At 53.4% G+C, this 14642-nt stretch overlaps 1 protein-coding gene across 1 annotated transcript; it reads left to right on the top strand.

Moving 5' to 3' along the window:
* The first annotated feature begins 1797 nt into the window (after positions 1-1797).
* LOC138356131 (uncharacterized) lies at positions 1798-2559 on the top strand. The gene has a single exon (XM_069311876.1). The coding sequence runs from the start codon at positions 1798-1800 to the stop codon at positions 2557-2559; it is 762 nt and encodes a 253-aa protein (XP_069167977.1).
* Positions 2560-14642: the final 12083 nt, after the last annotated feature.

Raw genomic sequence — 14642 nt, 5'->3', positions numbered from 1 at the left:
TGCTACTGCTGCATGGTGTGGGCCGCTGCCACCTGTCATGGAACGCTCCCAACAACCTCACTTCAGCTATGATTTTCACCGCGATCATCTCTGCATTTTCATCAAGTACAGCTTGCTGCACCGCGAGCGTTACTTACTCATCTGACAGTTTAATCAGCAACTACATCATGTGGGATCTACAGCCTGTCCTGCCCACTCTAAACATAGAGCTCTTGGCCAAGATCACTACCGAGAACGGTCATAGGCTGTTCAATCTTGTGTAGATAAAACAATAATAATAAAAAAAAAGTAGTGTAGTCTGAATGTACAAAGTATGAATATAAATAACTAACTGTAAATATAGGAAATTTAAAGAATGAAAATTTAAAGAATCTAATTTAACCCAGAGATAAAATAATCATAAGTACCCATATATGATCACAGATCACAGACTCAGCAACTGGCAACCGTCACGGCCGGACGTGTTCTCGTTGCTCCAGCTCTTCTCTCTCGCACCCAGCACTGCCGGGTGGGTAAATAATTGGCAGCAGACTTGCGTCTCTCTAGCTGGTCAGACCCCACTCCTAACTTGGTGTTTTATGCTGGGTAGAGACGGGAGGCCATCTCCAGTGACGGGTAGTCTTTGAGAGAGACCCATCGGCCACCAGGAAGCTCATCATGCGTCACAAACGCTACAAGATCCGGGGAACGCCCCTTAACGAGCAACCATTCTCCAAGACATCTCTTCTGAAGCTTTTTAAAGACATTGCAGGAGTGACACCCAACGACATCAAACAGGAAGGCACGGACATCCTCTTCTTTTATAGTGAGGAGGAAGTCGACAAACTTCTGTTTTTCAGCGCCAATTTCTCCAACCAACACCTTCGTCTCAACTTCCCACGCCAGTACCTGGCTGAACACTGTCGTTATTCATGATCTCAGCCAATGGATCGTGGAACAAGATGAAGCTGATGAAGAGCGTTCATGCACGACTTCAAGGCATCAAACCCGGACTTAGGGCTTCACGAAGTTCACTTCAACAGAAATCGCTCCCTGAAGCTGACCTTCGAGACAGTAGCTGCGGCTACTATGGCTACCAGAAATGGTGTTTACAGCTTTGGTATTCACATTCCGTCATTCCGTGTAAAGATGGAACGTTTCCACATGGTCAACCAGTGCCTCCGGTGCTACGAGTACACCCACTCCACCAGCAGATGTACCCAGCGTATTCAGAAGTGTAGCCTCTGCTCAGCTGACCATCATTACTCCATCTGCAAGTCTGAAACACTATGCTGTTTGCTGTGCAAAGGCGACCATCCGGCAATCTCCATACGTTGTCCTCATAGACAAGACGTCATTAAAAACATGGAGAAATCCCCATCTGCAACCGGAGCCAGTACCTCGGAAGCAACAAGTCAATCACCGACCACCTCTACTTCAGGTTTCAACGCCCAAGCCGCCATTTTCCCGGAGCTTCCGCAACCCGTTCTCGCAAATTCGTAATCAATATTGACTTATTAACTACGTGCATAGGTGATATACTAAACATAATAGATACCCTTAAAAAGCTTCATAGAAAACACCGACCTTACCTAACCTTGTTAGTATGTTAAGATTAGCATCTTATTGCTTCGTAATTACAATTATTACTTAACCTATACCTATAATAGGTTAAGTAACAATTGTAATTACGAAGCTATAAGATGCTTATCTTAACATACTAACAAGGTTAGGTAAGGTCGGTGTTTTCTATGAAGCTTTTTAAGGGTATCTATTATGTTTAGTATGTCACCTATGCACTTATTTAATAAGTCAATAATGTCTATACGAATTTGCGAGAACGTGTTGCTTCCGGGAGGACGTCCCACTGCTACTACCAGCCAATGGGGAGCCAGCTCCCAAACGCCAACCAGCGATTGGTCTAGCCAGCCATCATCCCCGGCCCACACCAACCGACCACTGAACAGCACAGTTCAAGCATTAACATCGGCGGCCAGCATGATAGCTTGCAATAACCCCCAGGAATACGTAAGAATATTAAATATTCTATACAAAGCAAATGGTCTTCCAGCTTTCATAGTTCCAGAAGAAGTCTTCACCAACACCACTTCAAGTTCTCAAGATACAGTCTTGGTCCCTGACATCACCGTGAACGCCGCCGTGCTCACGGATCTACTATCAACAGCAAAGCCTGCTCCTCCAGCAACTTCATCACAAGCCACCCAGACGCCAACGCCTCCACTATCGACTACTGATACAGTTCCATCTCTCGTGTGCGAACCCTCTCAACGCCCTAAATCAGCTGTAACTCCCATTAAGCCTCAACAGGCAAGAACTCAACCTCCAAGATTCACTGCATCTACTCCTGACTCAGCTGACTCATCAGATGAGGACGTCTCGGTGGGAACACCACCTCCTCCAGTGAAGCAACCCAACACAACAGAAGATTTCCGGCTGGAAGCTGCCTCCAACGATAGCCTCACCGTATCAACACGAAGCAAGACCAACAAACAGGCCAGGAGGCCTGGGAAGAAGAAAAACACCGACGATCTGCGCCCGAGTACATCAAGGAATCAGTAGAACACCAACGCAAAGCTGAAAAGAACACCGAGACGAGAAGCCCTGCCTCCTACAAGACACATCAGCGAGCACCCATGAGCACTCCACTCTACCACCAAACCGCAGCATCAGCTGTAACTCTCACCCACGGTGGTTGGGCCACCGATCTTTCATCTCCCCTCTTCACCTCGTCTCCAGTTCCTCGCTCAAGATTTCTGCATCCTCGCCCCTGTCTTCAACCCCCTGCTTGCCTGCTCTAGGGCTTTATAATCGGTTAACCCATATATAAGTGAGGGGATGCAAGGAAGTAATTGCATACGGGTATTATATATAATTTTATAGTTATAAGAATAAATTAAATATCACCTTGGTGTAGTGTTAAAAAGAACCAAGGATCAATACTATCTCAAAGGTAGATCATAAATATATAAATAATAAACCAGTCACCGTGTATTCTATTTTTTAGTTAAACCAGACATTCTCTTCCGTTATTATACATACTATTCCAGCCCTCAATGTGAAGCCGGTGGAGGGTCCGTTCATAAAGAACATTTTAAGTTAAATTAAGTTTCTAATACACGCCTTGTTTTATAGGGGGGGGGGGGGGGGAGTGTGGAGGGAACCACATTCAAAATGCCCGCCAGGGAATATTTCTTATGTTAGCCGCTCCTGATTGGTGGACGGCAGTCCGACGCTGTGCATCTGCGCATCACCCACGCGCATGCCCTGAGGCGACAGAAGAGAGCAGAGAAGAACCGCACCGCAGCGAAGACACACCTGTTAGTGACGCCTCCTGGACATTGGTCATCCAGCACCTCGTATTGACTAGCTACCATTGACCCTCGCCCATCCTCGCCCCTGAGAAGCCATAGTAATGCTTCAGCCGCCCCGAGAAGACTTCAGCCCGCCCCGAGAAGACTTCAGCTCAAGGTGATCAACTGTTTTCCGCGTTTTCTACCCATTTCTGTGTATATTGATTACCACGTGGCTGGTCGGTCATAACCCCCTAGGCCACCGCCTCCACAGTATGTACACAACGGTCTATCTAGAAATCCAACATTATGTTTGTAACTCATCTTGTATGTATGTACTTTTACCTAAATAAACATTTGACTTGATTTAATTTAATTTGATTTGAAGAATTGCCAATCTGATTACTTTGAATTCTCTGAACATATATTTTCATATTATATTCTTAGTGTTGTGCTTATATGCATGTATAATATTATACTGTGGGTCTTATATACAGGTGTACTGAGCATCTGTGTATGCTCAAGAGTCTATTGTGTTATACTATACATTGTAAAGTTAAAACTTTTGTTTCAATATTGACGGTTATGATTTGTGAAGTTGGCACTGATGTTTGCCGCCACCCTCCCCCCCCCCGGCTCGCCGAGGCTACATCACTGGCCAGTGTTGGAAGGTGGAGAAGTTGGCACTGATGTTTGCCGCCCCCCCCCCCCCGCCCCCGGCTCGCCGAGGCCACATCACTGGCCAGTGTTGGAAGGTGGAGAAGTTGGCACTGATGTTTGCCGCCCCCCCCCCCACCCCCGGCTCACCGAGGCAACATCACTGGCCAGTGTTGGAAGGTGGAGAAGTTGGCACTGATGTTTGCCGCCCCCCCCCCCGCCCCCGGCTCACCGAGGCCACATCACTGGCCAGTGTTGGAAGGTGGAGAAGTTGGCACTGATGTTTGCCGCACCCCCCCTGGCTCGCCGAGGCCACATCACTGGCCAGTGTTGGAAGGTGGAGAAGTTGGCACTGATGTTTGCCGCACCCCCCCCCCCCCCCCGCCCCCGGCTCACCGAGGCCACATCACTGGCCAGTGTTGGAAGGTGGAGAAGTTGGCACTGATGTTTGCCGCACCCCGCCCCCCCCCCTGGCTCGCCGAGGCTACATCACTGGCCAGTGTTGGAAGGTGGAGAAGTTGGCACTGATGTTTGCCGCACCCCCCCCCCCCCCGGCTCACCGAGGCCACATCACTGGCTAGTGTTGGAAGGTGGAGAAGTTGGCACTGATGTTTGCCGCACCCCGCCCCCCGGCTCACCGAGGCCACATCACTGGCCAGTGTTGGAAGGTGGAGAAGTTGGCACTGATGTTTGCCGCACCCCGCCCCCCCCCCCCCCGGCTCGCCGAGGCCACATCACTGGCCAGTGTTGGAAGGTAGAGAAGTTGGCACTGATGTTTGCCGCCCCCCCCCCCCCCGCCCCCCGGGCTCGCCGAGGCCACATCACTGGCCAGTGTTGGAAGGTGGAACACTCACGTGGTCTGAGCTCTGGCTAGTTTTGTACATGGTGTTGTGTTGGAGAACTTTGTATCAACATTTATGTTAAGCCGATGATGCCAGTGATGCATTACCAAGGTGATGGATCAGGGTGACCAGTGGATTTCACAGTGGGATCTTTTTTGGAACTGTGGTTGGTGACTTTTGTGTGTCAAGCTGTTGTTGACTCTGCTGGGGGGAGGGGGGGGGGCACCTTGCCCGTTCCTAGACGACTTAGTGTTGTGGGCAGGAGAAGACATGACTGAGATTTTTGATGTCCTTATTGAGACTTGACCACCCCCCCCCCCCCACCCCATCAGTGCTATCTGTCACCCCCGCACCTTGTTAAGGCCTTATGGCCAGCAAGGAGCTAGTGTACCACAGTAACCAGGTGCTGGACTGTCACCCCCGCACCTTGTTAAGACCTTAAGGCCAGCAAGGAACTAGTGTACCACAGTAACCAGGTGCTGGACTGTCACCCCCGCACCTTGTTAAGACCTTAAGGCCAGCAAGGAACTAGTGTACCACAGTAACCAGGTGCTGGAGCCTAGTGACAGCTGGCTCATAAGTGCTATTGGGAGTTTTGTTCTGGGTGAATTTGTATGAATATATTCTGGTGTCATGCTTATAATTTGGCCCCAGTCATCTAATAATTTTTGTTGGACTTTTTCTTATCATCTAGACGTAACTACTGTAGGCCAGGAGGCTCTTGGTAATATGTGTAAGGCACTACGCCGCCAGGGAGGCTCTGGGGGTTGATGACACGACATTCCCCACCACTCATCGTTTCTCATGCTTCAGGGCAAACTGGGACATGTTCAAACATCACATTGATGATACTAATCTCACTTATGAATACAATGCCAAACATCACACTGACAGTGACACACAAGCACGCAACATACATGCAGCAAACATCTCCATTCCTAACACAACACACAAACCACATTTCACTTGTCAACCCTTCCGTTCTCACTAAACGCCTCCTAGCTTATCATCACTCTCGAGTCCTATACAACAAACATCGCTAGGGACAAGTGTTCTGGGACCTCACAACACTAAAAAACCATATCCTCAACAGCCTAGAGTAAGACCACACAAAACACTGGAAACACCTCATTGAACAATCAGAACAACACAGAACACTGACACAACAGGAATTCTGGACACAAATCAAACGCTTACAAGGATCAGTTCATACACCATTTAAATACCTTCTACAAAATAACAAAATCGCCGAACCTGACGAAGTACTTAACATTTTCAAACACCATTGGGAACGTATTTTTCATCCACATCCTCCTGAACCAACTGCTCTTCCCAACACTGAAGTAGTTGAAGACTGGGTACACCAAATCAGACGTGAAACCACACCTGACGACCTCATCCACCTTGACAACCTCAACTCTCACACTGAACTAATGACTCCGCTGACTCCAGCTGGTGTCAACACAGCTCTCATGGGCACTCGTCGTAGCGCCCCTGGTGCGTCTGACATTGGACACACCCTCCGACAATTCCCTGCTTCTATCATTGCTGCTGTCACTAACTTATTCACCCTCCTCCTTGCCTCTGGATATTTTCCTCTCACCTTCAACTCTGTCACTGCTGTTCTCATTCCATAACCTGGGAACCTCACACTAACCCAAACACTACAGACCCATCAGCCTTCTAGACACACTTGCCAAAGTCTTTGAAAGGCAAGTTAGCATGAGACTCACAACGTACCTGGAAGACAATGACTTGCTATTAAACAGTTTGACTTCCGGCCTCACCGGTCCACACATGACACCTTAAATATCATGACCAATTACATCAGCATCAACCATCACTAAAGACTTAAGACTGCACTCATCACTAAGGACGTTGAGAAGGCTTTTGACACTGGCATGACGGCCTCAAATTACGCAAACAACTTTAATCTTCCCCATTATCACCACTAAACTTCTTGCTAACTACTTAGACAATAGGACAATGAGGATTAAGTTCATCCGACAACACACTGATTACTTCATATTACATGCCAGTGTTCCTCACGGCTCTGTCCTTGCCTGACACTTTACACCCTAAGCATCACTGCCATTCCTGACCCTATTCATTGCACCATATTAACTATATGCTATGTTGAAGATGTCTCTCACATCACGTCTGCATGTCTCTCACCTGATCACGGAAAGCACAAGAAGAACTTTATGTAGTAACAGAATGGGAGTATCACTGGCGCATTATAACCAACTTCAACAACTAAAAAATCCCCTACTTCTCTGTAAAGGAACTGCACACCCTATTCCAGTTCAACTCTATTCATTCTTCCTTAATCCTACTAACATTTCTGTATCTTGTTCCTCTTGGCCTCACACTTTATCAACAATTACTCTTTCACACACACACATTGCACAGAAACATGCAATAGTTCACCAAGCCATGAACAAATTATACAGACTTACATTTGTCAAACCTGATACTAAAATGCACCACTATAAAGCACTTACTAGACCACTCCTAACAAATGCTCCACTTGCTCTCTCCTAAGCGGCAGTAACTAATAAACTAAATCTCCAGAGAATACAAAACAGAGCACTTAGATGTATTCCCAACACTTGTCAGGAAGACTTCAATACCAGCGAAAGTCTTCACGAGAGTACCAACATTCCTGCCCTCAATGTCTACTGGGAAACTTTACTAGACAAACAACTTGACAGACTGCTCTCTTATCACAAACAACACATTGACTTTCTCTTACACTCTCTTAGACACCCACGGAACACACACGATCTCTACTCTACCATCCATCCTCCTCCTCCTAACTCTGTATTTCGTTAGTCTTTAGCTCTCAACACCCAGCACAAGCCATCCGTAAACGTTCAGCAATAACTGTGGCGGGACACGTGTTGGGGTGGTGGGACACGTGTTGGGGATGTGGGACACGTGTTGGGGTGGTGGGACACGTGTTGGGGTGGTGGGACACGTGTTGGGGTGGTGGGATACGTGTTGGGGTGGTGGGACACGTGTTGGGGTGGTGGGAGACGAGTTGGGGTGGTGGGACACGAGTTGGGGTGGTGGGATACGTGTTGGGGTGGTGGGACACGTGGTGAGACACGTGTTTGGGTGGTGGGACACGTGGTGAGACACGTGTTGGGGTGGTGGGACACGTGGTGAGACACGTGTTGGGGTGGTGGGACACGTGGTGAGACACGTGTTGGGGTGGTGGGACACGTGGTGAGACACGTGTTGGGGTGGTGGGACACGTGGTGAGACACGTGTTGGGGTGGTGAGACACGTGCTGGGGTGGTGGGACACGTGTTGGGGTGGTGGGACACGTGCTGGGGTGGTGGGACACGTGTTGGGGTGGTGGGACACGTGTTGGGGTGGTGGGACACGTGCTGGGATGGCGGGACACGTGTTTGGGTGGTGGGACACGTGCAGGGATGGCGGGACACGTGTTGTGGTGGCGGGACACGTGTTGGGGTGGCGGGACACGTGTTGGGGTGGCGGGATACGTGTTGGGGTGGCGGGACACGTGTTGGGGTGGCGGGACACGTGTTGGGGTGGCGGGACACGTGTTGGGGTGGTGGGACACGTGTTGGGGTGGTGGGACACGTGGTGAGACACGTGTTGGGGTGGTGGGACACGTGGTGAGACACGTGTTGGGGTGGTGGGACACGTGGTGAGACACGTGTTGGGGTGGTGGGACACGTGGTGAGACACGTGTTGGGGTGGTGGGACACGTGGTGAGACACGTGCTGGGGTGGTGGGACACGTGTTGGGGTGGTGGGACACGTGCTGGGGTGGTGGGACACGTGTTGGGGTGGTGGGACACGTGTTGGGGTGGTGGGACACGTGTTGGGGTGGTGGGACACGTGTTGGGGTGGTGGGACACGTGTTGGGGTGGTGGGACACGTGTTGGGGTGGTGGGACACGTGTTGGGGTGGCGGGAAACGTGTTGGGGTGGCGGGACACGTGTTGGGGTGGCGGGACACGTGTTGGGGTGGCGGGACACGTGTTGGGGAGGCGGGACACGTGTTGGGGTGGCGGGACACGTGTTGGGGTGGCGGGACACGTGTTGGGGTGGCGGGACACGTGTTGGAATGGTGGGACACGTGTTGGAATGGTGGGACACGTGTTGGGGTGGCGGGATACGTGTTGGGGTGGCGGGACACGTGTTGGGGTGGGGGAACACGTGTTGGGTGGTCGGACACGTGTTGGGCTGGTGGGACACGTGTTGGGGTGGTGGGACACGTGTCGGGGTTGCGGGACACGTGTTGGGACATGTGTTGGGGTGGTGGGACACGTGTTGGGGTGGCGGGACACGTGTTGGGGTGGTGGGACACGTGTTGGGGTGGTGGAACACGTGTTGGGGTGGTGGGACACGTGTTGGGGTGGTGGGACACGTGTTGGGGTTGCGGGACACGTGGTGGGACATGTGTTGGGGTGGTGGGACACGTGTTGGGGTGGTGGGACACGTGTTGGGGTGGTGGGACACGTGTTGGGGTGGTGGGACACGTGTTGGGGTGGCGGGACACGTGTTGGGGTGGCGGGACACGTGTTGGGGTGGCGGGACACGTGTTGGGGTGGCGGGACAAGTGTTGGGACATGTGTTGGGGTGGCGGGACACGTGTTGGGGTGGCGGGACACGTGTTGGGGTGGCGGGACACGTGTTGGGGTGGCGGGACACGTGTTGGGGTGGCGGGACACGTGTTGGGGTGGCGGGACACGTGTTGGGGTGGCGGGACACGTGTTGGGGTGGCGGGACACGTGTTGGGGTGGCGGGACACGTGTTGGGGTGGCGGGACACGTGTTGGGGTGGCGGGACACGTGTTGGGGTGGTGGGACACGTGTTGGGGTGGTGGGACACGTGTTGGGGTGGTGGGACACGTGTTGGGGTGGTGGGACACGTGTTGGGACATGTGTTGGGGTGGTGGGACACGTGTTGGAGTGGCAGGACACGTGTTGGGGTGGTGGGACACGTGTTGGGGTGGTGGGACACGTGTTGGGGTGGAGGGACACGTGGTGGGGTGGTGGGACACGTGTTGGGGTGGTGGGACACGTGTTGGGGTGGCGGGACACGTGTTGGGGTGGCGGGACACGTGTTGGGGTGGTGGGACACGTGTTGGGGTGTTGGGACATGTGTTGGGGTGGTGGGACACGTGTTGGGGTAGTGGGACACGTGTTGGGGTTGCGGGGCACGTGTTGGGGTGGTGGGACACGTGTTGGTGTGGTGGGACACGTGTTGGTGTGGTGGGACACGTGTTGGGTTGGCGGGACACGTGTTGGGGTGGTGGGACACGTGTTGGGGTTGTGGGACACGTGTTGGGACATGTGTTGGGGTGGTAGGACACGTGTTGGAGTGGTGGGACACGTGTTGGGGTTGTGGGACACGTGTTGGGACATGTGTTGGAGTGGTGGGACACGTGTTGGGGTAGTGGGACACGTGTTGGGGTTGCGGGACACGTGTTGGGGTGGTGGGACACGTGTTGGGGTGGTGGGACACGTGTTGGGGTGGCGGGACACGTGTTGGTGTGGCGGGACATGTGTTGGGGTGGTGGGACACGTGTTGGGGTGGTGGGACACGTGTTGGGGTGGTGGGACACGTGTTGGGGTGGTGGGACACGTGTTGGGGTGGTGGGACACGTGTTGGGGTGGTGGGACACGTGTTGGGGTGGTGGGACACGTGTTGGGGTGGTGGGACACGTGTTGGGGTGGTGGGACACGTGGTGGGGTGGTGGGACACGTGGTGGGGTGGTGGGACACGTGGTGGGGTGGTGGGACACGTGGTGGGGTGGTGGGACACGTGGTGGGGTGGTGGGACACGTGGTGGGGTGGTGGGACACGTGTTGGGGTGGTGGGACACGTGTTGGGGTGGTGGGACACGTGTTGGGGTGGTGGGACACGTGTTGGGGTGGTGGGACACGTGTTGGGGTGGTGGGACACGTGTTGGGGTGGTGGGACACGTGTTGGGGTGGTGGGACACGTGTTGGGGTGGTGGGACACGTGTTGGGGTGGTGGGACACGTGTTGGGGTGGTGGGACACGTGTTGGGGTGGTGGGACACGTGTTGGGGTGGTGGGACACGTGTTGGGGTGGTGGGACACGTGTTGGGGTGGTGGGACACGTGTTGGGGTGGTGGGACACGTGTTGGGGTGGTGGGACACGTGTTGGGGTGGTGGGACACGTGTTGGGGTGGTGGGACACGTGTTGGGGTGGTGGGACACGTGTTGGGGTGGTGGGACACGTGTTGGGGTGGTGGGACACGTGCTGGGGTGGCGGGACACGTGCTGGGGTGGCGGGACACGTGTTGGGGTGGCGGGACACGTGTTGGGGTGGCGGGACACGTGTTGGGGTGGCGGGACACGTGTTGGGGTGGTGGGACACGTGTTGGGGTGGTGGGACACGTGTTGGGGTGGTGGGACACGTGTTGGGGTGGTGGGACACGTGTTGGGGTGGTGGGACACGTGTTGGGGTGGTGGGACACGTGTTGGGACATGTGTTGGGGTGGTGGGACACGTGTTGGAGTGGCAGGACACGTGTTGGGGTTGCGGGACACGTGTTGGGGTGGTGGGACACGTGTTGGCGTGGCGGGACACGTGTTGGGGTGGTGGGACACGTGTTGGGGTTGTGGGACATGTGTTGGGACATGTGTTGGGGTGGTGGGACACGTGTTGGGGTGGTGGGACACGTTCTGGGGTGGCGGGACACGTGTTGGGGTGGCGGGACACGTGGTGGGGTGGTGGGACACGTGTTGGGGTGGCGGGACACGTGTTGGGGTGGAGGGACACGTGGTGGGGTGGTGGGACACGTGTTGGTGTGGTGGGACACGTGTTGGGTTGGCGGGACACGTGTTGGAGTGGTGGGACACGTGTTGGGGTTGTGGGACACGTGTTGGGACATGTGTTGTGGTGGTAGGACACGTGTTGGAGTGGTGGGACACGTGTTGGGGTTGTGGGACACATGTTGGGACATGTGTTGGAGTGGTGGGACACGTGTTGGGGTAGTGGGACACGTGTTGGGGTTGCGGGACACGTGTTGGGGTGGTGGGACACGTGTTGGGGTGGTGGGACACGTGTTGGGGTGGCGGGACACGTGTTGGTGTGGCGGGACATGTGTTGGGGTGGTGGGACACGTGTTGGGGTGGTGGGACACGTGTTGGGGTGGCGGGACACGTGTTGGTGTGGCGGGACACGTGTTGGTGTGGCGGGACATGTGTTGGGGTGGTGGGACACGTGTTGGGGTGGTGGGACACGTGTTGGGGTGGTGGGACACGTGTTGGGGTTGCGGGGCACGTGTTGGGGTGGTGGGACACGTGTTGGTGTGGTGGGACACGTGTTGGTGTGGTGGGACACGTGTTGGGTTGGCGGGACACGTGTTGGGGTGGTGGGACACGTGTTGGGGTTGTGGGACACGTGTTGGGACATGTGTTGGGGTGGTAGGACACGTGTTGGAGTGGTGGGACACGTGTTGGGGTTGTGGGACACGTGTTGGGACATGTGTTGGAGTGGTGGGACACGTGTTGGGGTAGTGGGACACGTGTTGGGGTTGCGGGACACGTGTTGGGGTGGTGGGACACGTGTTGGGGTGGTGGGACACGTGTTGGGGTGGCGGGACACGTGTTGGTGTGGCGGGACATGTGTTGGGGTGGTGGGACACGTGTTGGGGTGGTGGGACACGTGTTGGGGTGGTGGGACACGTGTTGGGGTGGTGGGACACGTGTTGGGGTGGTGGGACACGTGTTGGGGTGGTGGGACACGTGTTGGGGTGGTGGGACACGTGTTGGGGTGGTGGGACACGTATTGGGGTGGTGGGACACGTGTTGGGGTGGTGGGACACGTGTTGGGGTGGTGGGACACGTGTTGGGGTGGTGGGACACGTGTTGGGGTGGTGGGACACGTGTTGGGGTGGTGGGACACGTGTTGGGGTGGTGGGACACGTGTTGGGGTGGTGGGACACGTGTTGGGGTGGTGGGACACGTGTTGGGGTGGTGGGACACGTGTTGGGGTGGTGGGACACGTGTTGGGGTGGTGGGACACGTGTTGGGGTGGTGGGACACGTGTTGGGGTGGTGGGACACGTGTTGGGGTGGTGGGACACGTGTTGGGGTGGTGGGACACGTGTTGGGGTGGTGGGACACGTGTTGGGGTGGTGGGACACGTGTTGGGGTGGTGGGACACGTGTTGGGGTGGTGGGACACGTGTTGGGGTGGTGGGACACGTGTTGGGGTGGTGGGACACGTGTTGGGGTGGTGGGACACGTGCTGGGGTGGCGGGACACGTGCTGGGGTGGCGGGACACGTGTTGGGGTGGCGGGACACGTGTTGGGGTGGCGGGACACGTGTTGGGGTGGCGGGACACGTGTTGGGGTGGTGGGACACGTGTTGGGGTGGTGGCACACGTGTTGGGGTGGTGGGACACGTGTTGGGGTGGTGGGACACGTGTTGGGGTGGTGGGACACATGTTGGGACATGTGTTGGAGTGGTGGGACACGTGTTGGGGTAGTGGGACACGTGTTGGGGTTGCGGGACACGTGTTGGGGTGGTGGGACACGTGTTGGGGTGGTGGGACACGTGTTGGGGTGGCGGGACACGTGTTGGTGTGGCGGGACATGTGTTGGGGTGGTGGGACACGTGTTGGGGTGGCGGGACACGTGTTGGTGTGGCGGGACACGTGTTGGTGTGGCGGGACATGTGTTGGGGTGGTGGGACACGTGTTGGGGTGGTGGGACACGTGTTGGGGTTGTGGGACACGTGTTGGGGTGGTGGGACACGTGTTGGGGTGGCGGGAAGTAGTAGGGATGACATGCCACAGAGGATTTTTTTTCTGGGGGAAAAAATCCTCTGTAGCATGTCAGGGTTTTCAGGTGAATATGGATAGTCACAGAATCGGAATTAAGGAATTCTTATGAGAAAAGTAATTTCTGAGATTTTAGAGGTTTGTTAAAAGTTCTTATGATGAAAATAAGTTCGTACAAGTTTGTTAAAGTTCTTATGGGAGAAATTCAAAAATCCTCTGTGGTGTGTTGGGGGTTTCAGGTGAATTTGGACAGTCACAGATTCGGAATTAGGGAATTCTTATGAGGAAAATAATTTCCGAGATTTTAGAGGTTTGTTAAGTGTTCTTATGAGGAAAATAAGTATGAAAATCTTAATGAAAAATTCAGGAAAAAATCCCCTTTAGGACACAGCATTTCCAGGTAAACTCTACGGACAACCTTTGCCCGTTTTCAATCACACATTTTTCAGAGAGCATTTTCAAATAATATTGTCTTAGACGTTTTGTTAAGGAAAACAGACATCTTAGCCATAATATTTAAGACAGAAAATTAGTCAAAAACCAGTTTTAGCTTAAATTCTTCAGAGTCCACTTTGTTAGCAAAATTATTCAGAGACCCTTTAAAGCACAAATTTCATCAGAACAGTTTTAGGGTAAAGTGACTAAGAAAATATATTTTAACAGAAGTGCAGGTTTGGTATGAAAAGCTGAACTAGTTACATTTTGGAGAGAAATTTTATGACTGAAGATGTCTTAAAGAATAACATGATGGAAGAAGGAGAGTTTCTTTGATGAACGAAGGTGTCTTAGAGAACAACTTTTTTGGAGAACGAAGGTGAATTAGAGATAACTTTGATGACTCTGAGAATAACTTTGATCAACGAAGATGGATTGGAAAGTTTCTCTATTGAACGAAGGTGACTTGCAGATTAACTTTTATGATTTAGTGAATATCTTTGATGTCTTAGAGAACAACATTGATGTCTTAGAGAACAACTTTGATGACTCTGAGAATAACTTTTATGTCTTAGAGAACAACTTTGATGAGCAAGATTAACTTTAGATGTCTCTGAGAATAACT

The sequence above is a fragment of the Procambarus clarkii genome, chromosome 70, assembly GCF_040958095.1.
Source record: "Procambarus clarkii isolate CNS0578487 chromosome 70, FALCON_Pclarkii_2.0, whole genome shotgun sequence".
NCBI lineage: Eukaryota > Metazoa > Arthropoda > Malacostraca > Decapoda > Cambaridae > Procambarus > Procambarus clarkii.
This window is presented reverse-complemented; position numbering and strand designations above follow the sequence as displayed.

Bases quoted from the DNA above. Each gene is read 5' to 3' on its own strand.
- LOC138356131 (XM_069311876.1), top strand. From the start codon at position 1,798: ATGTCTATACGAATTTGCGAGAACGTGTTGCTTCCGGGAGGACGTCCC.